We start from the raw sequence: 23,568 nt of genomic DNA on the forward strand, positions 1-23,568 counted from the left end.
CTCCCAGCCCACATTCCCAGGTCTTAACAATTCCTCTCACAAAAGAAACAATTGACACTGAGGTGCCTCTTTGGGGAAGCATGAAGCCAGCTCTTTGTCACCCAGGTCTCTGCCAGCTCATTACTGCCTCCTGTCATTAGCATATTAGATACACGAGGTAAACAAAACACACATCCCAGACTTTCAATGCCAGCCATCTGTCACTCTGCCCCCAGCGTGCTGGCCTGTGCCGGGGGCAGGAAGCACACACGGGGTCCACGTCTGTGTGAGCGTGTGTGGCAGGGGGGATGTGCAGGTCCCATGCAAGGAAAGCAGACATCACCAGACAGCATAAATGCCAAAGCTATTTTTCACACTGTAGGGAATCTTTAGCATCACATCACAACTGCTGCTACTGAAAATGGTAGCAATAGTAATCCCCTCCATTAATTATATGCCAGGCGCTCTGCTGGACACCCACTACTCCAGCAGATAAATGTCTTTATCCCCATTTCCCGGATAAGGAGCCTGAGGCCCAGGGGGCTATGCAAACTTCTAGCACAAGACAGAGGCTACTGTCGGAACCAGACCCACCTCCCTCCGAGGTTGTAGCCCTCTCCCCGGACTCCAGACATCCTGCTGATGGAAACAATCAGGCCACAGGGGTTAAATGGTTTTCCCAGAGGCACCAGCTGGCTGACGACAGAAACCAGGGGGTCAGATGTCACTGTTATTTTGAGATGGAAAAAAATGGTATATCCTGGAGTAGTCAGGATGGGAATTAAATAGATGGACAGGAGAGAATATGGGGTCCCAGCCATGAGGCCAAAAAAGAAAGGAAGGAAGGAGGAAGGGAGAGAGAGGATGCTGGAAGTGAGGGGGGGAGAAAGGAAAGAAAGAGAGGAACAAGGGAAGAAAGGAAGGGAGGAAGTAAAGGAGGAAGAGGAAAGGAAAAACAGACAAGGGGGAAAACCAAGGAAAGGTGCTAGGGAAGGTGTCTGGAGGAGCTTTGAAGGAGCTGGCACTCTCAGGGGCTCCAGCCTTCTAAACCACTTGGGGGGCCCCAAACTCACCCTGCTGCCCATACCTCTTCATCTTTGCCCATGCAGAGCCCTTTTCCCAGCACATCCTTCCCTAGAGGCCATGCTGGGTTCAAGACTCAGGCAGCCTTGCTCTGATTCTCCCCAGGGCAGAGCTGAGTATCCTCCTCCATGAGGGGCAGAGCCCGTGATTCAGGTCACAGGCCCTGCAGGCAGCGTGCCCCAGCTCACAGCCCAGCTCTACCATGGACCTGGCCATAAGACCTTGGGCAAGTCTTTCATCTTTGCGTGCCTCAGTTTCCTTACCTGTAAAAGGGGGATAATAGTACTATTTTATAGAGTTATTGTATTAAATGAGACAATACATGTAAAACACTCAGAACAATGCCCAACATATAACCCCAAATCCCTAAGTGTTTGCTGTTATCATTTGTGCCACTGATGAGCCCTACACAAACCTCAGCTTAGTGGGTATGCTTGTTACAGAAATATCACCTGGCCTTGCAAGTATATTTAGCCAGCGTCTTCTTCAAAGCAGGGGGTGTGTCTTTCATCCTTTGGCAAATGGTAGACTATCAATAAATGGTTGTAGAATGAATGAATGAGTGAGCCATCTTTCACTCCATCCACAGATGACAGTACCCTGATCCCAGTCACATGGTTTGTTGAGTCTTGAGTACCAGTCAACTGATTAGTTAGTTCAGTCTTCTTTCTTGGTGGGTTCTGTGGACATGTGAGTGGGTCTCTGGGAAAAGAAGACATAGAACTGAATGCCAGGCCCTGCCCCACCCCCCCGTAGGTCATCCTCCCCATTTGCCAACAGCCTTTCACCACCTTGGGCACTACCTGTAGGTCAGCAATGAAGGAAGGGTGACGGTGCATGGCTCTGCCTCTTCCCAGGATCAGGGACAGCTGACTCTAAAGCAAAAGCCAGAGCCCCCCACACCCCCGCCCTCCTAAACTGTGAACAATATCTCTGCTAGGCTCGCGGGCTTGAGGGGCTGACTCACTGAAGCCGGCATCCCAATCAAATTTGCTGACTACTCCCTTGCCGCAGTCCTCAGGTTAAATATTGCTAAATGCCTGTGATTGAACCTATCTTACTGATGTTGGGTGAAGCCCAAAGCCTGGCCAGAAGAGTGGCTTAAGTGGCCGAGATCATGAAGGAAAGGCATCCTACACCTAGAGCTGGACCATGGTCTGAATGGACTGAGTGAGATTGTTTTTCTGCTTTTAAAAAGAAAATCACATTTTTCAAACATTGATCCTGTAATATAGGACTCCTGGCTATTGGTCTTTTCAAAATAGGCTGTCTTGGATGCTGAGGTCGGAATTTCTTGATTGGTGTGCTTCTATTTTTTTGTTGTTGTTGTTCTTTAAGTGAATTAGGGCCTGTTAGGAAGGAGCCGGAGAAGAGAGGTGAGATTAATTCACCTCACCTGGAGGGTCCTGGGTGCCCATTTGCAATCAAAGAGGGATGGTGCACCTTCCCCTCCTAAATCTGAGCAGTTCAACTGATCTTGTGAGGCCCCCGTCCTGGGGCTTGGTCGGGGATACGGGAGGAGAGGCACAGCCCCAGGAGCTGCAGTCTAGTTGTGGAGACAGAGTTCCCACAGATGAGAACAGCAGAAAACTGTTCAACTAAGCACTTGTTTTTATGTTTCGTACACTTGGATGTGGAAGGGCTCACTGGGAGGAGAGTCAGCACAGGCTGGGAAGCTGGGGAGGGTTCCGATGGTGGGGGAATCTGGTAGAGGACCCAGGTGTAGGGAAGGCGTGCCGGTGGGGGGAAGAGAAGGAGCAAAGGCCCAGGGGTGACAGGGACACCCACTGTGGGGGAGTGTGGCAGACGAAGGGACAAAGGGACTCGTCAGCCCCCTGCCTTGTGAGTCTGCTTACCTCTCCTTCCATGGGAGAAAGGAGTCAGAGAGGCTGACCGCCCCCACCACACAGCACATGATGGGGGTAGAGAGCTGTCTCTGCGGGTATGCTGGGGACAGTTCCAGGCTGGGGTCCCGAGGTTCCAGGGTCATACCAAGGAGGGATTCCTCCACACATCCCTCTTCATGGGGAAGCGGATGCTATTGGGGGAAACGACACCCCCTCCCCGCCAATTTGGAGCTGTCCAACCACCATGTAAAACTCCAACAAGGGGAATTCTATGCAACTCAAAAAGCATTCACTGAGCTCCCTCTGTGGGCATAAGACCTGCACACGTCCAGCAAATGCTGGGGGCACTGGGGGCTCAGATCCCGCACCGTGTCCTTCTTGCACACTGAGGAATCAGTCCGAGGCCAGCAGCATGGCGGAAGTAAGCCAGCGAGGCTCTGCATTTCCGGCCAAACAGGCAAGTAGAGAGAGGCGATCGCGGGCAGGCAGGAGTGGAGATGGGCAGGCAGAGGGCAGAGGCAGAGACCAGGGAGGTGCTTTGCTTCTCAGATCAGCTATATGGGCCTTGCTTTCTCCGAGGCTCTGCCTGTTGCCCATCTCCCGCAGTTTAACCATTGGTGGGGTCACACCAATGAGACCCCAGAGCCCCTCCCACGTGGTGCTCGGTGAGCAGTGATCCCTTCCCAGGGAGTCACGCCCAGCTTCTCAGCAGGTGCACCCTGATCTGAGAAAATTCAAAACAGGAAGATCTGAACTCCCAGGCCAGGTTCGTTAGAAGGGGGCACAGTTCGGTTTCTCTGCTCTAGCGTTTATCCTGGTATTTGTATGAGGAACGAATACCCCACATGCATTTCAAATCCAGCCTTGGTGCTCAGATAGAGCCCTCTGTGGAGGAGCCCGAGACCTGACTTTCACACTGGAGACGCCACCGGGGGTAGAGGGAGGTCAGGTGCACGGGATCCAGGGAGGCCCCAGAGACCTCAGCTCTCTCCACCTGGGTCCTTGGAGGAAGAGAATGAGGTCATCCCTGAGCCCCTCACCCCAAATCCCAGCCATGGGGTGGGGGTGTGGAGGGAGGACATCTCCCTTCAGGGCCCCCAAGGTCCCCACTCACACTTCCTGACACACTGCCCAGGGCCTTGGGAGGGGATGACAGGAACTGAGCCCCAAACCAGGTCTCTGCTTCACCACCAGGCAAGTCACACAGGCCCCCCTGGCTGTCAGATGCTGATAACACCCTTGTCTACTCTAAGGTGCAAGCATCATGAGCTCACGGGCATGACAGCACAGTGGCAAGTAAAAGCTCTCTGCGTGAATGAAAGGGAGCAGTTTGTGCTGTCCTGGGGACGAGCAGGCGCTGCCAGCCTAGAGCAGGGGCACAAGGGCAGCCCCTTGGCTGTGGGAACAAAAGCCAGCACGTGTCACGAAGCAGGTTGTACTTGTCTTGTTGGGCCTTAGAAAGGCTGACACTTTCCCTGGGCCCGTCCCCAACCCCTGAGCCTCATGGGTCCATCAGCCCAGCCACAGACCGAGAACTCTTTGTTGAGAAAGGGGAGAGGCCATCAGTATGTCATGTCCACTTTTTGTCCATTTTCACAGTGCCATAAAGATGTCGCAGCCAACACCAGACATGAAATTCTCCAGCACTGAGGGTATGAACAAGGGTAACTGGCAGGGACAGACCCTTGGCAAAGGCCCGCCCGCTGGTCCATCCTCTGAGGTCTGAGCCAACTAGGTCCCTGGGTCTGAACTTACGGGGCCCTGCCCAGTGCCCCAGGAAGAGAAAGAGAGGGCTGGTCCCGTCCCCTGGGGCTTCCCAGTCTAGGTCTGGGGATGTTCCCCAGCCCCACGCCCATCTGTATCTTGTGGCCACCAAGGGCAGGAAGGCTGAGACCATCACAGTGAGCCGGGTCCAATTCCCCACATCACACAACCAGCTTAACTCTGAGAAGCTCTTGAACTTGGAGTTCACCTGCAGTTCAAACGCCTCTGGAGTTTCTGGTGTAAAGAGAGTTGACGCAGGAGGGCAGTGCTGAGCCCGAAAGCAGGCTGTGGGCTGAGGGTGGGGTTTCAGCACTGGAGGTCCCTGAAGAAAGGAGCAGGCCAACAGCCCTGATTCACCATCCATCTCCCTCTCCTGCCAGCCGCCCCGTCATCCCCACCCCCCAGGCCTCCTCAGAGGAAGATGGATGGCTCCTTCTACCTCTGCGGGCCTAAGTCGGAGGGCAGACATCCCATCCCAGACCCTCTCCACACACGGCTTCCCCTGAGGTCAGCCATCTCTCCCCAGCCTTGCATCTCACTGTCACCCAGCCAGGGCCAGAGTGGAGTTTAACAACCACTGCATTCAATGATGTCTGTTCCTGGGGGTGGGGGGGTGGGGGAGGGGACCCTGGAGTTAGCAGCTCCTGTAGTAGAATATTTCCACGTGGGCAAACACACACTGCCCAGAAGACACTGGGGAGGCCACCCTTGCCCACCCAGACCATGGGGGACAGAGGTAGACAAAGATGTGTAGACAAAGATGTGTCTTCTAACTGCCAAATGAGAGGGACCATTGCTAAGGGCTTAAAGGATGTTGGGGTTGGTGTAGTCAAGGAAGACTTCCTGGAGGAGGGGAGGCTTAGTCTCTCCTAGGACACGTGGGCTCCAAAGGAAGGAGGTATGGAAGAGGTAGCAGGGGAAAGGGTACTGTTCTGAGGCTTGGATTCCCCCGATGCAGGTGGAGAAGCAAGAGTCAGAGTCATGTTCTGTGGGTGAGCGATCATTGTCCTTCTCTTGTGGAGAGAGGAGAACATCAGCAGGGAACTCCCCGGGGAAAGGGGGAAGGAGGGAGTATAGTCCAGGTAGAAAGGCCTGGAGGTACTGGAATGGCCAGGACGGGTCCTGGGGAGATTCTGGCAGAAGCATCACCCCGTGGCCGGGCACTGGGAAAGAGAGACAGAGACAGTGGCAGGACCAGCCCCATGGTTTCTTTCTCTGCCTGTTACCAGGAGCTCACAGATTCTCAAGGCTCTCAGAGATTAGAAGAGGAGACGAGGCTCACCCCTGGGGCAAGCCATGAGCAGTGGTCAAGGGTACAGCCACATAGGAATCCACAGAAGGTGAGACCACAAGGCCGAGGGAAGCTCTTAGGGCCTCACTGAAGACCAGGACCCAAGCGGTGGGTCTTGAGGAGGTGCAAACCTGGGGCAGGCCCAGAGGTGGGGGGACATTCCCAGAGGGAGAGCATATACGTGAAGAACTGCTCTGCAGCTGTCTCTCCCGCATGAGGGAAGGGGGCATCTGCCCCAGAAGGCACTGCGGAGGCCGCCCTCGCCCACCCAGACCACTGGGGACGGAGGCTCGATGGCGGGACACACATGGCCTCGGAACACCAGCAACCCTCTTTCCAGGGAAGCTGGAAGACATCCCCTCTCCCTCTCCCTCTATCCACCCACACACAGTCTGCCTTAATTTCTCTGCAGTGGGGCCCACGTCCGTTTTGTAAACCCTGGGATGAGGAATGATGCCCTGAGGGTGGGGTTTCAGGCCCCATGGCAGGTGGATGGGTGGAGATTCAGGGCAAAGAAAATCACTCTGAACAGGGAGCCTCTCCTTGACCCTTAGGTCTGGCTGATTGGTGGGTTTCCTGCTCCCTTCCTGTTCCCCACCCCCTCCCACACCCAGCTTCCTCTCACTTCCTCCAGGCCAGCCAAGTGCAGGGCCTGAGGATCTGATGTTTTATTAAAGTCCAGATCTTCCTATTCTAGGGCCACCTTCCTCTGGCTAATTCTGTAATTCAATTAGTAGGAAGCCAAGGCCCGGCGGGGGTGGGAGGAGGGAGCGCTTCAGGAGCCGTCCTTTCCACGATGATTACACCCCAGGCTTCAGTCCTGTTCAGAGTTGGGCAGGAAATTGTACTTCCTTCACTTCACAATGACAAGGGCCTTTTATCCCCACACACGGGGGCTTTGTAAATTACTGCCATCTCCGTGCAATTAATTCTGCGGCGCTGTGTTTTTTCCCTCGTGTGGGAGAGGGCACCCGCCCACCTTCTCAGGAATCAGCAGCACCCCCTGCACCATCAACCCAGGCTGCCCTGCTGGAGGAGGGTGTCTGCCACCCACCCACTTGTGCCCTAGCCAGCGACGCCCACTCTGCCCGCCTCCTCCAGCTGGCTTAACCTCCCCTGGCCCTACCCTTCTCCTCCTCCCTCTCCTACTCTGCCCCCAGTGCTTCCTGATCTCTCTTCAGTGCCCCAAACCCCCAGTCATGGTCCCCCCACCCTCTTCAGTTCCTTGGGCTAGAAGCTTCCATTTCCATGAAGCTTCAGTTCCGTTTAGAAGACTCTGTCTCCACCCTTCACGGAGCTGACAGTCTATTCAGAGACACAAAACATGAAAAGGATCAACAGAAGGATGGGTAAATAAGAACAGTGAGTGGGAAAGGGTCAGGAGGCAGCATGAGGAAATGTGAGGGTGGACCAGTGTCCAGTGCACACGGTAGAACCGGGAGCAGCAGAGGAGAGGCAGGTCAGGGTGGGCCAGAGGGGTCCACCTCGTTCGGGGAGGCCAGGCCATCAGCAGCTGGTGGCAGCACTGTGGTGTGACTTTTCTGCAAGTGTGACATTTCCCTGCCCCCATGCCCACCCCGATGCTCTCCCAAGTCCGGTCCTGCTCCGCGAGGCTGCAATTCTATGCCACCAGGTCAGTGCTAGGAAGCACTGACCCTGAGGCGGGGAGAGGCGGGGGATGAGCTGGTGCTGGGAGAACCATCCCAGACACTGGGACAGGACGGGGAAGGCAGGAGCTGAGGGGTGAGGCTGGACCTCACCCAGAGGTTCTCAAGTCACTTCTGCGCCTTTTCACCTCGGATCCCGCCATCAGCGCCACACAGCCGGTTGGGCCTCAGGAGACCTGGAGGGCGAGACAGGTGTGGGGGGAGGGTGGGCCTCTGTGCTCCATCATGGATTCCATCCCCCACCAGACAGCAACTTCTGGGACTCAGGGCCACAGGACCCAGATGAATACCATTTACAGCTTGCTGGGTGGAGAGAATCTACTTCAACTCCCAGAGCTCAGAGGAAGCTTTGAGGCAGGGCCATAGCAGGACCCACCCACGATAATTTCCCTCATGAAGAACCTGCCAGGAAGCTGATGTCCAGTGATCTTCGTCCGTGCCCTCAGAACGGGCTGTGGGTCCTGCATCCTGCCTGGCTCAGCCATTTCCACCCACCCCCTTTTCACTCCATCTTTCCCTCTTAGCAAAGTTTTTTTTTTTTTTCTTTAAAGTTAATTGTATAAATGATAGATGATACATGCTGGGTCTAAATGTGTCAAACAAAACAAAAAATGTTAAAGTCATGGGAGACACCCCCTACCCCCCCTTCCTCCCTCTTTTCAGCTTGATGGGACCCTTGTAGACCTCGAGCTATAGTGTGTAGGCACAAATTTGGGTGCATATGGGAGCCGGCGAGATGTCTCTGATGTATATACATGGCGTCTGCTATTTTGCAACTTGCTTCTCCCATCTGACAATGCGTCTTTCTGTGTTGGACATTTAGAACCATTTCATCTTTTTAATTGTTGTAGAGTATTCCACAGTTTAAACACAAAAACATCCTGGCACTGAGAAACCTTTAGATGGTTTTCAATTTTATTGCTATTCCAAACAGCCACAGTGGACCCATGTCTCCTCCTCTGTGAGCACAAGTATACAGGCAGGGTCAGGCTTGGGAAGGGAAGTGTTGGGCCTGAAGGCAGGGAGAGATGTCTGTGCCATCAGCCCCATACCCGGGAAGGGCGCTCCATCGTCAGACCTTCTCAAGCCTTCAGGTGCAGAGCCCGTACCATCCCCCCTGCCCACCCCCCTCTGCTGCCTTGGATCAGAATGTGGCTGCTCCCTGAGAGAACCCCATTTCCCAACTAGACTGAGAGTTCCCAAGGGGCCTCACCGGGCGTGTCTCTGGGGACATCTCAGCTCCTTACAGGAGAGGGAGCCTGGCAGATTTAGTGACTGCCGAGCTGAGGCCCCCCTGCACTGCCCTCAGAGCTCAAAGCCCCCTCCTCAACTCCTAGGAGAAGTGGTGATGAGGACGGGAAGTCACAGCTAGTTCAGCGAGTGTCCAGTGGGTGAGGCTTGGGAGCGCTCTCTCCCCTGGCCACCCTGGGCGCCCACCTCGGCCCCCACCCAGGCCCGCTGCCCTCTGCAGCATCCTGTGAAGGCAGACTCCCCTCCTGAAGCCCCCCATCCCTGCCAAGCTGCCGCTCCTTCAGCGTTCTGCCCCCAGCAAGGGAGCAGGTGTGGTCCCTTCAAGCACACAGAGTCAGCTGTTAATAACTGTGTATTGTGTCTGCCTTTTTAGAAGAGCCACAGTGAGACAGCTCTCTCAGAGTGGACTGTCAGACACGGCACCGGGCTGGCTGAAGAGATGGTTTGAGGAGGCCAGGTGGGTGGGCACCAGTTGGCCCCTGTGGAAGGCTGGTCCCTCCTCATGGAGGCATTGAGGGACAGGAGGGGCTCTGCCTCTCTGACCCCACCCCCCCATCCACAAGAGTGACTGCGTTTACACTGTGATCTTCGATTAGAGAGCTCTGCAGAGGTTGCTAATGCTCATTGGCTAGTAAGTCTCCCCGCCAGCCTCTGAAGGGAGTTAGAGATGAGGAAACTGGGACTCAGAGAGAGGCATCAGTAAGTGACCCCTGGCTGAGCACAGCTTCCTGTCTGGAACCACGCATCAGCCTTTTCAGGGGATGATCTGATGGGGGAGAGAGCAGGACGGTGACAGTAACCATACTGTCAAGCCCTGAGCAAATGGGCTCAAGGAGGCCTTGGGGACAAGAGCCCTCCCACCAGGGCGGCCTATCAGCTCTCACCAGCAACCTCTGCCCTCCCACTATGGAAGTCCAGTGTGGCTCTGTGTCCTCGGGCCTTGATCAGCTCCCAGCACCACTGCCATGTCCCCGCACCTCCTGGCACCCCCAAAGTAGCCAAAGTGTTCAGGATTCAATGCTCTTGACAAATATGTGTTGAACTCCTGCCCCTTTCTGGGCACCGAGAACTAAGCAGGAACAGAACAAAATCAAGTCCCGACCTCATCTGAGCCCGGGGAAACGCTAATCAAGGAACAAACACACAGTATCAACATGTCTGGGTGAGGGGTGCCAGAGAGAAGCACAAACAGGCCGAGGGGTCAGAGAGCAGGCCTGCGTCCTGCATGTGTGGCATGGGGGGAGGTGCTGCATTAAATGAGGCCGTCAGGAGAGGCATCTCTGAGGAGGTCACCTGTGAGCGAAACCTCAAGGGAGTGAAGGAGCAGGCCGTGCAGACAGCAGGCCGGGCTCCTTCTGAGCAGAGGGGACCACCAGCGCCAAGGTCCGAGGGCAGAGTATGCCTGGCGGGGCAGCGAGGCTGGAATGAGTTGGATGAGTGAGCAGGGGAGGAATGGAAGAAGGTGACGTCAAGGGGTGGAGATGACAGGCGAAGTCACACAGGGCCTGGGGGTCCCTCAAAGATTCTGGTTCACAACACAGCTGTGAGCGCTCTCAAAAAAAAAACTGTGGCCGAAATGCCTGGAAGCTGGACAAAAGCAACAGATTCTTTTTTTTTTTTTCCTTTCTGGAGTCCTTTCCTTGTTATCCTGGTCCATGAAAACAATGTGGTTATTTTCTCTCCTTTCTCCTCCTCCTCCCTTTCTTCTCTTTCCTCCCTCCTCCTCCTCCCTCTCCAAACCTGCCCTGACCTTGTCCTGAGCTGGCTTGCACAGCGGCTGCCTCCCAGTTGCAGGCAGGCATGGGCGGAGGACAAGGCCAGTGAGGGGACAGGAGGAAAGAGGCCCTGGGAGAGGCAGGCAGCAGCACGAGGGACGACGTCATGGGGGCCTCTGACTGCTGTTCATTTTAGTCCCCCAGTGTCTCCATCAATAACCGTCTGCCACAACCAGGATGGAGGAGCAGGGAGGGGGGAGGAGGGGTGATCTGGGGTCTGGATGGGGAGGCATGAGATGGAGTGGGACAGAGGCTCCTTGGCACTCATAGCTCCTCCCAGCCTGGGACAGAGTTGGAGGCAGGGGAGGCAGAGAGCCATGGGAGCTGAGAACTCTTGTCTCCCAGCTTTCTCTCCCTGCTTCCTTCTGCCCGTCTCTACATCTCCCTCACACATACATTCCCTTCCATCTCCTCTCTGAAGCTAGGAGAGGAAGGGAGGCAGGACCAATTTTTACATCGGAAGAGGAGGAAGGGAGTTTTTATTGGGTGATGGAGGAGTCAGGAACTGCAGAGGATGCTGGGAGCACTCTACCTCCAGGGAAACGAACGAGAGGCCAGAGCGAGCCTGGTGACAAGGCACCAGACTGGCACCAGAAGGCTACAAGCCTCATGAGAAGAGGGCCTGGGCTCCTGGACCTGTCACAGAAACTGGCTCAAGGGCACACAGGAAACAGTTGATAAATGGCCAGGAGGATGACCACCTGGCCAGCTGTGGACAGTCAAATAGGGAGGTTGATTTAAGATGAACTAGACCAGTAGTCAAGGTGGTCTGCCGGGAAGAAGTGGATCTTGGTCAGATTCTTGAAAGATGGATGGGATTGGTAGATGTGAAAATGGGGAGAGAAGGCATACCAGGTGAGGAGACTGGAAAGGGGGAGAGTAAAGAAAGGGGGACAGTGGTGAACACAGATGGTTGGGAGATCAGATCATGGGAGAGAGAGTGAAACAAGGGAGAGAAAGAAGACAGTGATACAGAGGTGGTGGCCAGCGCCCAGGGCGCCCTCTCTGGAGCCATGGTGGCTTTAGGAAGTCTGAGGCCACTATGCCCCTCCAGACGCAAGCCTGCTGCTGGCTGAAGTTGGCTTTTTGACTTTCCCTAAGACCCTAGGGCCGCCCAAGCCACACAGCCACATCTGGAGGCAGAGGAAGAGGCCCTGACACTGAGCAGTTTGAGGGGACTCCCAAAAAGACTCTCCCACCAACAAGTATTCTCTTTGCCTTGTCACCATGCCTGAAGGGCCAGCATTAAAAAGTCACCGCTTGAGTAAGATACAGTGTTCTGTAAAATCCAGATTCCCCAGTGAGGCACTGTCAGAATCATGCAAGGGGAAAACTGGACTGGACCTTGCAGACCACTGGATCAACCCTCTCAGCTCACACGTGAGGAGACTGAGGCAGGACAGGAGACTGCTGGAGTCACCCAGGGAATTAGAGGCAGAGCAAGAGTCTCCAAGCCCTCCAGGAGGGGTGTGAAGATATCACTGCAGATGTGACAACCGACTGGGGCAGGGGGCACATGGACAGCCCCATTCATTTTATTAGGACAGCCTGGCCTGGGGTCCTCCTTACAGATGGAGCCTTTGTTTGAAAGGCCAGGAGAGTCCCTGCATCATCCCTCCTAAGGGGCCAGAACAAGAGTTCACGATGGAGTGTAACTAGAGGTGCTGGGGTGAGGGGTGGAAGCTGCCCCTTCTGGGAGGTATTGGGGCTGGAGCTGAAACAGAACAGCATCCAGAGGGAGGCAGGCAGGCACCGGGCACGCGGACAGGAAGAGACCCGCGGGGAGAGGGGGCGTGGCGGGGAGAAGATGCGGAGTGGGGAGACTTCACCGAAGGAGCAAAATAGAAAAGCAACGAGAGAGACGAAAAGCAGACACGGGAAAACGGCGAGGCAGGAAAGCTCGAGTAGAGCGCACGGGAGAGAAAGAGAGGTGGCGAGAGGGACCAAGAGCGGGGAGGGGCTGGAGACCGGAGGGCGGGCGGGAGGGCGCGTGGGCGGCCCGGGGGCGCCCCACTGACCCTTCTCGGCGCTTGCTTCCCTCCCCAGGCTGCGCTTTCCTCACCTACTGCGAGCGTGAGTCAGCGCTGAAGGCCCAGAGCGCGCTGCACGAGCAGAAGACTCTGCCCGGGGTAAGTGGCGCCCGCCGAGGCGCGAGCGACGGGCGCGCCGACAGGGGGCGACTTTGTGAGGCCGAGCCGCGGCGCAGCCGGCGAGGGGCTCGCGGGCCCCGGTGCGCGGCGCTGGCCTTCGCTCGGGAACTCGCGCGTCGCCCCTTGGGCCCCCAGAAGCCTCGAGGCGCGGGGCTGGGAAGCGGGCGCGTGGGCACCGAGCTCAGACCTCGCCTGGCGGCCTGCGCACTCGGCCGTCCAGGCCCGACGGAATCCGGGCGGGGGACGAACTCGGCCGTGGCCGCAAAGCTCGGGCGCGGCTCCTCCCCTGACCCGCCGGGGCGCCGCCGATCGGGTTTCTCCTCCGCGCACTACCCGTGCGGGCAGCCCGGGGTGGGGACTCGGGGTGCCCGGGGCCCTGAGACCCCGGAGCTGCCTCCATTGGGCCCGCCGGGCTGCCTGCGGCAAGGCTGCACGAACACCCACCGATCGACGTCGGACCCTCGCCGTTCCTGGGGTGGGGGCCGGGCCGGGCCGGGAGGGAGGGAGTGCCTACCCGCCCGGGCTCGGCGCCGCGAGTGAGATCACCGCGGTTTATTTAAGGAGCCAGCCCTCGTCTTTGATAAACTATCGTGCCTCAGCCCTGGTTTATAGCTTCTGTGCGGGGGAGAAGAGAATTATTTATGGCCCCCCTAACTGGGTGTGATATCAGCCATGGCTATTATCGAGGCTAGTTCATCACCATAAAATAAGAAGTGTTCCCCGGGTCAAGGGTCTGCGCGGTCTCTCCTGTGGGTTCAGAGAGATGGGGGGGGGTGAGGAAGGGGGGGAGATATGCAGCTCACCGAGTATCTAAAGATAAATGGAAAGATGTGAGTGTTTGTGGGCATAGTTTAAAGAATTTTAAAATGTACCGTGTTTAAGCTTATACAATGGACACTGCAGGGAAGCACATGTGTTCTGTATATATGCTCACCAATATTTACACATGCATGTTTACATTCTTACCAAGCAAACCGTATGTAAACACACGTTTCCATTTCTGCCACACAGCGGGAAAGGTTAACCAGGTAGACAGAAAAAAAGCGCAACCCGGGGCGGGAGCAGTCTTCCTTTGCATCAGAGATCCTACTTTACCCGTTTAGGGGTGGGGAGGGCCTTCCTTCCATTAAGATAGCCTTTGTATTGTATTTTGGTATTTGTGATTGCAAAGCACGAGGCTGAGTCATCTTAATAACACACCCGCGGATGCAAATGTATGGAAATCGTGCACCGCACAGGTTTTTGTGTGGAGCCCAGCTCTGGCAAGGTGGCCATTCCCCAGTTGGTTTTTCAGTGGCGCAGCTACATGCACATATATTATAGTAATTACTTTCTGGGTGCCCTCTGTAAGATGGCAGAAATATGCTCCACATCACCCCATGTTATGTGTGAAGCGTAAAGCCATATTGTAAGATAATCAAAGGCTTCTGAGAAAGGTTTGTGCTGATTAATAAAGTGTGGTACTTTGTTTTGGGGGAGATTGTGATAGATATTTTAGAGGCACCCAAATGGTATGGAAAATACCACATTGTTATGGGAGGTCCTTCATCAGCTTGAGAGAGATTGCTGGGGAGTTTTGTGATGGCTAAAAGCCTGGAATTAGATGGGGAAACCGAAAGAGAAGGTGGGAGGGGGAGGCTTGGGATTTTGAAGGGGGAGAGGCTGGGGACTGGGAGAATTGCAGTAGCAAGTGTGGATTGTTCAGGATCTAACATTAACTTGTGGTTGTTTATTTTACATATAATAGAATAGCTAAATGATGGAGTGTATTAGTTCTTTAATAATTTATAGAAATACTTTGATGTTGCAGTAATTACATTAAAGGTCACATATCAAAGGTAATTTGGTTGAGCAGCTGTGATGGTTTCTCAGAAGCAATCAATACCACTGTCCGTGGTGCTGATTTCACCAAGGGGCCTGCCAGATTAAAGAAGGCTTATTACCAGGCAGAAAGGCCCAGGGGAAATCAGGAGCATGTTGGAGCGACGCGCCAGCCCCCCTTCCACCAATAATTAACACTGTTCCCCATAATCTGTGCTAATCCTTCATACTGGGAGATCCAGTGGCATTTTTCTGAAACCACAAAGACAAGTTGGGCAAGTCTGGGAGAAAGGAGAAAAAAAAAAACAAAACAAAACATGAATGTGTGTTGGGAGGTGGGAGGGGTGAGGAGAGAGGCCAAGAATGGAACTAAAACATAGCCTAGAGTCCCCTTGCGGTGCTTGGAACGCTGTCCTTTCTTCAAAGGCCTCCTGGGGAGACTCATGGCCGCAAAGACCTCATCACAATTCTCAGGGCCGGCACAGCCCACAGGGGGAGGGACAGGGAGAAAAGGCAGGATTGCAGCTCCAACTTCCCAGGGCACATTGTCCCCCCACAAACTCACATGGAGATTAATTTTTAAAAAATGACCAGATTTTAAAGTGGAGTCATCTGGATTCCAGAAAGCAGAACTGGTGTTACTGTTGTTGGTTGGTTCTCTCCTTTGAGATCAGAGAAAGTGAGACGCAAATACTGGGAAGTGGCCCAAGCAAAATGCTCCACCCAACCGTATAATGGGTGTTCCCACCAGCTGAGGCAGTGCTCACAGCTGCCTGCTTGGTTAGGGGGCAGAGGGAGACCTCTTCTTGTCTGGGGTGACCACACTAGGTGCCCTGGTGAGTGCACTCTATGTCTGACTAGGGAGAAAAAAATTGAAAAAAAGAACCTGGAAACTGGTAACCTCAGCAATTTAGGCACTTTTCCAGACTTCAAAATCCATTAAAATCAATCCATTAAAATTAGCCCTCCACTTTCTCACTGAAGAGAGGAAGAGGGGAGAAGAAGGTGCAGGCAGCCCACTCTGTTTCCCAGCAAGTTACAGAGTTAGTATCCTGTTGGCAGCAAGGAACACAATCCCATTGTTGTCATGCGTGAGCACATGCATGCACACACTGCCACCATCAAAAACAGTAACAAAACAACACAGACAGAACTAGAGACACCGCTCCCACGTGTCCCCATTTAGGGACTGGGGAGGGGAGCTGACATTTCTCTTGGGATAAGTGGAAGCTCAGAAACCAGATCACAGTGGCTGTTTTTACAAGTCAGAGGCCAGTATCCCTCGGAACCAGCCTAACCAAAGTCTCTCAGATGGCTGATGGAGTCATCCCTGGACCAGTGTTACAAATGGATTATTGTTTTTTAATTTGACACGCCTTCAGTAGAATGAGATTACTAAACCACAAAGCCTCATCAGGGTCCCTTCGAGCAGGGTCTTCTGCCGGCATCTCGGCAGAGTGATTCCACTTTTCTAAACTCACCATGTCTCCCTCACACTCTCAATCTCACTCTCTCTCCTGGCCCCTTGCCCTCTCCAGCCCGCCTTCTTCCATTCCCAGTGTTTGTTCCATCATTTATAGGGTACAGTCAACATGGTTTCTCAATTCATCAGCAAGAATTTCCTGAGTCTGTGCTGGGCACTGTGCTAGGCATCCAGGCAGACACAGAGAAAAGAAAAACGCATCCCCACCCCCTCTTGGAGCTGTCCATCAAATTGGAGACAGAAGTCACACACACATCAGTGATACAAGACAGCACGTTATCATAAAATGGGTAGAGTAGAAAACAGTTCAATGATAACAGTTAATATTTATTAAGCACTCACTATCTGACAGGCGTTATGCAAGCACGTTACCTCCATTACCCCACTTTATCTTCGCAACCACCCTATAAGGAAGATATCATGAGTATCCCTCACACATGAAGAGACCCGGGATTAGAGAGATTAAGCAACTTGCTCAAGGTCACACAATTAATAAATGGCCAAGCCAAGACCAGCACCTGATCTGCTACCAAAATCCACCTCTCCTTTCTAGGGCCACCAGTTGCTTTAGAGGGGACCTGGATAACTATGGGGTGTAGGATTTGCTCAAAAGTGTGTTCAGGATATGGGCAGGGTGGGAATAGAGAGCTGGGAGGAAGATGGGTGTGTCAGATGAGAGCACTGGTCTGAGAACTAGCCTAGAAGACAAGGCACGCGTGACAGGTCAGGAGCCGTGAGCTAGGCGGGAGAGGTCCACTTGGAGAGCTCCCTGGGGTCTGAGTGTGCACGGGAAGAATCCTGTTCCTTAAAATAGGCCCCTGCTGCTTAGTCCCAGCTCCCCCTGCCTTTGGGACTTTTCAGGGAATTGTCTTCCAGGAAGAGCCCATCTGTTTCCAAAGTTAGGAAGGTAGGACCTCTGGGGAGAGACTCCGATCAGAGAAAACCAGGCTACGTGGCCAGCAGTGGCCAGCACTTTGCTCCTGTGGCAGCAGAAAAGGTTCCTCACCAGGGCTGATGAGGGGGGGAAGAGGTGGGTCCAGTTAGCGGGAGGCCGGAGGCCGGGAAGCAGGGAGAAGAGGGAGCAGGCAGGGGGAGAGGGGAGGAGAGAGAGCTGGCAGGGGGAGAGTTGGAGCTGTATCTGCTTGGTAAACATTACAGTTCCAATTCACTAGTTAAAGATTGGCTTTTGTGCCCTCACTCCGGCAACCTGAGAATACAAAGCAAACGCACACAGTCCTCCATGGCTGTCTCCCACCCCCAACCCCGCGGTTCAGCCTAGTAGACAAGCAACATCACTGCCATCACACCTCCCGACTAAGGTCCCCACCACTCAGGACATGTCATTTCCATGGAAATTCAATGTGGCCTTCTTTGAGTTTACCAGGAAAGATGTTAAAATGGAAAATTAAAAAAAAAAAAAAAAAAAAAAAAAAAAACTCTGTTGGATTTCTAGCACTGCTGTCTCAGGATGTTCTCCTTTCTCCCCCTGCCTCGCATTTTCATTTTCTTAAGTCCCACCTTCTCTTCCTTTCCTTCTCCTCTTTTCTCTTTACGCCTGTTTCCTCCTCTCTTCTCTCCCTCTGGTCACTTTCCTCTTCCTCTTTTCCCCTCTCACTTCCCATCTTTTCTTCTTTATCCTTCTCACTTGCCTCTCCCGTCCCTCTCCTCTCCTCCTCCTTCCCTCAAACTCTCCCTTTCTCTCCTTCTGCCCACCCCACCTCTACCTTGACACCCACAGGAGGCTCTTGTGGGACCTCCACCAGCTTTACTGGGACTTCCCTGCTGAGGCCCATCTCCCTCCTGACAGCCCCGCCATAGAAGGATCCATCTAATTTTATGTACAACTGTAAAGATGAATGATAAGTAGAAAGGATGCAGGCAAGAACAAGATGAATAAATTATAAAGGGCAAATGATGACAAGACAGGGGTCCCCAGAGACACTGATATGATAACAGAAACTAAAGATGAATTTATGATGGATGTAGTTAGCATGTGTGGAGGCTGTTAATTCTTCAGGGTAGTTTTACAACTTCTAGTGATTGGCGCAACCAAAGCGTTTCATTTTAGAGATGTGATGCATTTCCACCTGTCTGTCCTGTAGGCACAGTGTTGGTTTTTGTCTCTAAATGGTGAGTTGGGTCCCATCAGCACGTGTCTCTGCTTCAGATGGTGGGGTCACAAGCCAGATCCCTGCGTAGCTCCAGCTTCCTGGTCCTGTGGTCCTTCTTCCTGAGTGTACTGGTTGGGGACCTGCTGTAACAAAGTCCCACAAACTGGGTGGCTTAAACAACAGAAATGTTTTGTCTCACAGTTCTGGCGCTAGAAGACCAAGATCAAGGTGTTAGCAGGGCGGGTTCCTTCTGAGGGCTGGGAGGGAGAATCTGTTCCGTCTCTCTCTCTTCACTTCTGGTAGCCTCGGGCATTCCTTGGCTGGTAGACGGTGTTCTTATGTCCTCACATTAACTTCCCTGTGTGCGTGCCTGTTTCTGTGTCCAAATTTCCCCTTTTGATAAAGACATCAGTCATGTGGGATTAGGGCCCAGCCTAATGCCCTCATCTTAACTTGATTACATCTGCAAAGACCCTGTTTCAAATGAGGTCAGATTCCCAGGTACCTTGGGTTCGGTCTTTAATATCTTTTGGGGAGAGGGGAGGACCCAATTCAACCCGTAACACTGAAAAATGGGCAGCCCTATGGCTCTTCCACGGCAGGGAGAGAAAAGGCTTCAACAGTGTTTGAGTCACTGGAAAGGGTGAGGGGAGTCCCACCAGCCCTTCCTCTGCATCTCCCCCCGCCCCCGTCCTCATGCTCTTTTCTTTGTCTCTTGGGGAAATGAATGACATATCTTCCCTCTTTCCCCATATTCTCTAAAGAGAACTATTCATCTGTCCTTTTAGGGCGTTGGGTCTTAACAGAGAACACTTTTGCCCCCCAGGGGACATTCAAACTCTGTCTGGAGATGCTACTGGAATCTAGTGGGTAGAGGTTAGGATGCTTCTAAACGTCCTACAATGCACAGGACAGCTCCACAACAAAGAAGTGTCTGGCCCAAAATGTCAGTAGTGCCCAGGAGCCTGTGCTGGGACCGAGGGCAGATGGAAAATGCACAGTGAGGCCCTGGGGTGGAGCTTCCCTCTCACTGACCCCCTGCTTCTCATTCACCTGGGGGACAAGCCCCAGGGGTCCTTAGAGTGTCAGAGGTGGGAGGGTTTGTCAAGGGGCACACGCTCAAACGGTGTAAGCGCAGAGGGAACCGTGGGCAGCAAGAGAGGGCAAAGCCCCCTTCCAGGCTTAGAGAGCATTTCTGGTTGGCCATTCACACACTCCTATCTGCAGGAGGCCTAGTTTCAGCACCAACTTCTAGCTCAGTTTTCTCATTTTACCCACAGGGAATCTGTGATCCGAGGGAAATGAGTTGAAGTTCTCTTGTGACAGAGCTGGGACCAGAACCCAGACCTCCACAGCCCACCCACAGGTGGGGTTTCTCCAGCCTCTCCCTTTGGAAGAGTCCCCATCCTGACAGGAAGCAGGCCTGGCAGGAACGTGTCCCGCCAAGCAGCCCCTCACCCCCTGCCACAGACCATGCCACAGGCTGCGGCTGAGCACACGTGGACCCCTCCGGCTCTCCCAGCAGGAGGGAGCGCTGGGTTCCAGGATAGAAGGCAGAAATGCTTTAAATCCGGACTCCAGGTGCCAGATGAGCTACATTTGCATCCAAGGCACGCTCAGCCTTTGTCTCTCCTCTTCACACCGGTCCTTAGTCCCACCTCCCTGTGCTTCCATGGAGAGAGTCTTCACTCCCCTTCCCCCTTCCCACAGAAACATCTTGAAGCCCTCCTCCCACCGGGGCTGTGCCCTGTGTCCTAAGTTGTGCTCTCTTCTCTTCCCTGCCCCTGCCCACACTCGCCTGAGTGCGGAGGTGTCCCCATTTTTCTGGCGAGTGACTCCCAAACCTTCTCTGTGGCCTCCATGACAGAACCCAGGACCAGCCGTAGCCTGTCCTCAGCAAGACACCCTCACTGATTTGTCTCAAGGACCCAGAGAGCCTTAGGTCCACAGCCAACATCTCTAACTTGGAGGGATAAATAAGAGGCCATGTGAGGTGATGGTCAGAGCCTGGGCTGGAGTCAGGGAACCTGGGCACCAGGTCCCACCTGCCCCCAAACAAACCAGGTACTTTGGGCAAAGCGCTCAGCTCAGAGCCTCCCTGGGCCTCCACCTTCTGGACTGTGGAAGGAGGCGGTGGGCCAGATTGCCTCCAGAGCCCCTTCTAGCTATGACATTCTTTAAAATTCTAAGAATAATAGACTTGGCATTACTCACATTACTCACATTACTGAAGAAGACAGGGAGAGGAGGGGAGAGTGGGAGGGTGAGGAAGATAAGTGTCTCCTGGCCTCCACGGCCCAACTCCATTTGTGACAAGTATAATTAATAAAGCTCGCATCAGCTCGGTCTCTCCCTGATGCAGACCAGACAAACTGCCAGCCTCTGAGGGCCAGCTCCAGGACAGGGCTTCAGGGAAGGGCTGGAGCTCCACCTCCCCTTGTCTCCATCCTTGCCCCTGGGCCCCAAGCCTTCCTCCTGCCCTCTGCCTAAGTCTCTTTTTAAAGAAACCAGGCAGACATTTCTCAACTTTCTCCAGCACTTGCCCAGGCACAGTTTGGACCATGATTGCCATCACTCAGATCAACAGCAGCAACATTTACAGATTACCTGCCCCATGCAGAATTCTTTTGAGGGAAGTAGGGTACCTGGCATCAGACAAAAATGAGTGAGACATAGCCCGTTGCTGAAGGTTTGGGAGGCAAGTGTGAAGACAGCTCACGATCCAGAAAATAACTTTAGGTGCCAAAAACTGGTAGTGATGGCAAGTGCCCAGGAATTCATCTGAGAGAGACCTCAGGACAGCCCAGGGTGTCCTGGGGGAGTCCAGCCCACCCCACCGCAGGCTGCTTCCAGGCGTCCCCCCCTTGACATGCTTCCTAGGCTGGCCGAGGTTATTATGGCGACATAAAGATCTGACCGCCTGGAAACTCCTCAGGTTCCGGTCACCCGAGGGACTCGGCTGGGTGCAGACTCCCTCTCCCAGTGGCCACAGATCCACGCAGCTCTCACCCAAGTACGTCGCCTTCCTTCAGCCTCCTCTTCTTTCCATGTCATTCCCTCTGCCCAGAGAGTTTCTCTTCATCCTCGGAGGCTCAAATCCAACTCCACTTCCTCCGTAACGTCTCTCTGGCTCTCAGAGAGCTTTCCGATGCCCCGCGGCACCCGGTGCAGCCCATTGATTGCACACTGCTCCGCTAACTCTACTTCTCAGCTCTCAGGGTCCCCACCCCCAGTGCTTCCTGTACCTTCTCCTTTGCCCAGAGCTGATTCAGGGCAGATCTCTTTCTGCCCCTTGACCTCGCCAGCCTTGGCGTCACCCAGCAGCATCCCAGCAGATCCATTCTCAGGGCTCCTCTTCCATCCACATCACCCCCCTGCCCCCTGGAAAGTTTTCAGCTTAGCTCACCCTGCGGGGTTACACTTGGAAAGACAGGAAGGTCTCCCTTTGTGGTCGTGGGCACTTGGAGGAAACGCTGTGTGGAAGGCGCTTTGGCCTGGGCGGTGGCAGCTGGCACGGGCGTGAGTGCCTGGGCGGCGGTGACAGGAGTGAGGGGGCTTCCCAGGCGGCCTTGGTGGACGCGCCCTAGTGAGTCCACGTGAGGCTGTTTGAGGGTTTGCTGACCTCTCGCCAGAGCACGAGGCAGGGAAGCACGCTGTGTGAACTCCTGCTCTGGGATGGATGTGTTTTAGGACTGGCAGGGTTTCTTCTAGAGAGTGTGTACGTGGGCTAGGCGAGCGGAGAGCCAGGCATCTGTGTTGTGGGCCTGCATCGTTCCAGAACGGTGGGCTGCCAAGTCCCATCAAAGATGGGCAACCCTGGGTGATGATGGCATAAAGCAGTGTGGTTTTTTGTTCTTCACATCTTCATGAAAATAGTTGTAAAGAGAAAAGGGCTGGAGTTCAGGGCCCCAGTGTACTGTGGCTCTAGTGTGTTTTGATCTAAGGTTATTTGTAGTATGGTCTCAACGTGACCACCAGGGGGCGCCAGGCAGGTGGCCTCCTCTCCCGGTGGCTGAGAGGGGACAAGGCAAGTGTGAGCGTGTTGTGCCCAACTCTGTGCCCAGCGGAACACCCGTTCCACCCTTCAGAGCACTTACAGCCTGCGGGGACGACACCAACCTGCTGAATGACTCGGGACAAGCCTCATGACCTTTCTGGGCCTGTTTCCTGATTCCATAGTGAAAATCTTATGTGTAGGCTATGAATTGTTATCAATCCAAGGATTATTATTATGAATGACAAACAGTGATGTGAGTGTGGTTGACCGCGGGGTCCTTTGCCACAGTTACGTCCAGTGGCTCCTAGTTCATTCATGAAATAGTAACAGGACAATAAAAATATGAAATGGCCAAAGGTATGATTTGTACTCTAAGTCTCGTTACGTTTCAGAAAAGGGAAGGGCTGTGAGTGGATTGACCATAAAGGACCCCATGGAGGGGGAGACAGATCCAGGTGTGTGGCAGGGAGAGGAAATTGGAAAGACAGTAAGGAAGGCAGACTTTAGGGAGCCAGGAAAGTCTGAATTTTCCTCCTGGAGTTAGGGATGAAAATGGGGGGATAGTGGTGGGAGAAGGCACTGCTGCCCTTCAGAACATCCAGCCTGTACAGCCTGCCGGCCCCGGTCAACTCCAGGCAAATGAGTCCCGGACATACGGCTCACTCTGGGCATGTTTTGGGCACCAGCAATCCGCAGCTTCCCTCTTCCCTGGGAAGGTCTTGCCTCTCCCTGCCCACACACCCCAGTCCTCCCAGAGCCTCAGGACTTAGCTCCAAGACCCCATCTTCATCTCGGAAGCTCTCCCAGGCAGCTCTAACCCGCAGTGCCCACCCCGCCTCGGTCTGAGCATTGGCCTTCCCTTGGTCTGAGCAAGAGGTCTAAACCCCAGCTGAGTGTGGACCTGGGCCCAGTGCATCAGCGTCACCAGCCGCCTGTTAGAAGTGCAGAGTCTTAAGCCCCACCCAGACCAGCTGAGCCACGTCACGCAGACTGTACTCTACTGCATCTTAACAAGATCTCTAGGAGAAACATGTGCACAGAAAAGTTTGGGGACCACTGGCCTAACTTTAGGCTCTGAAAGGTACTTAGGTTGAGTATTCCCAGAAGAAGACTTCAGAAAAGCATTAGAGTGCAAGTGTTTCTTGGTGACCCCAGAAACATGAATAGGAAGTGAAGAAGTGCCACAGGGTGACAACTGCCATTCATCGAGGACTCACTATGGGCCTGACACTTCACAAGTATTCTCTCATTTATTTGTCAAAACAGCGTCACAGAGGTGCTCTCAAGTAAGCGTTACCAGCATGCTTTTATGGACGAGGAGACTGAGGGGAGGGGGCTCGCTCACTAAG

General features: G+C 54.0%; 1 protein-coding gene across 50 annotated transcripts in view; it reads left to right on the forward strand.

The window, feature by feature from the left end:
• The window catches only part of CELF4 (CUGBP Elav-like family member 4), a 299,460-nt gene that overhangs the window by 63,686 nt on the left and 212,206 nt on the right, over positions 1 to 23,568 (forward strand). For all 50 annotated transcript variants that reach the window (XM_082416127.1, XM_082416138.1, XM_082416147.1 and 47 more), the window contains exon 2: positions 12,704 to 12,786. In XM_082416127.1, the coding sequence (XP_082272253.1) occupies positions 12,704 to 12,786 (83 nt within the window). The remainder of the gene's footprint in view (positions 1 to 12,703; positions 12,787 to 23,568) is intronic.

The sequence above is a fragment of the Balaenoptera physalus genome (assembly GCF_965194825.1).
Source record: "Balaenoptera physalus genome assembly, chromosome: 12".
Taxonomy (NCBI): domain Eukaryota; kingdom Metazoa; phylum Chordata; class Mammalia; order Artiodactyla; family Balaenopteridae; genus Balaenoptera; species Balaenoptera physalus.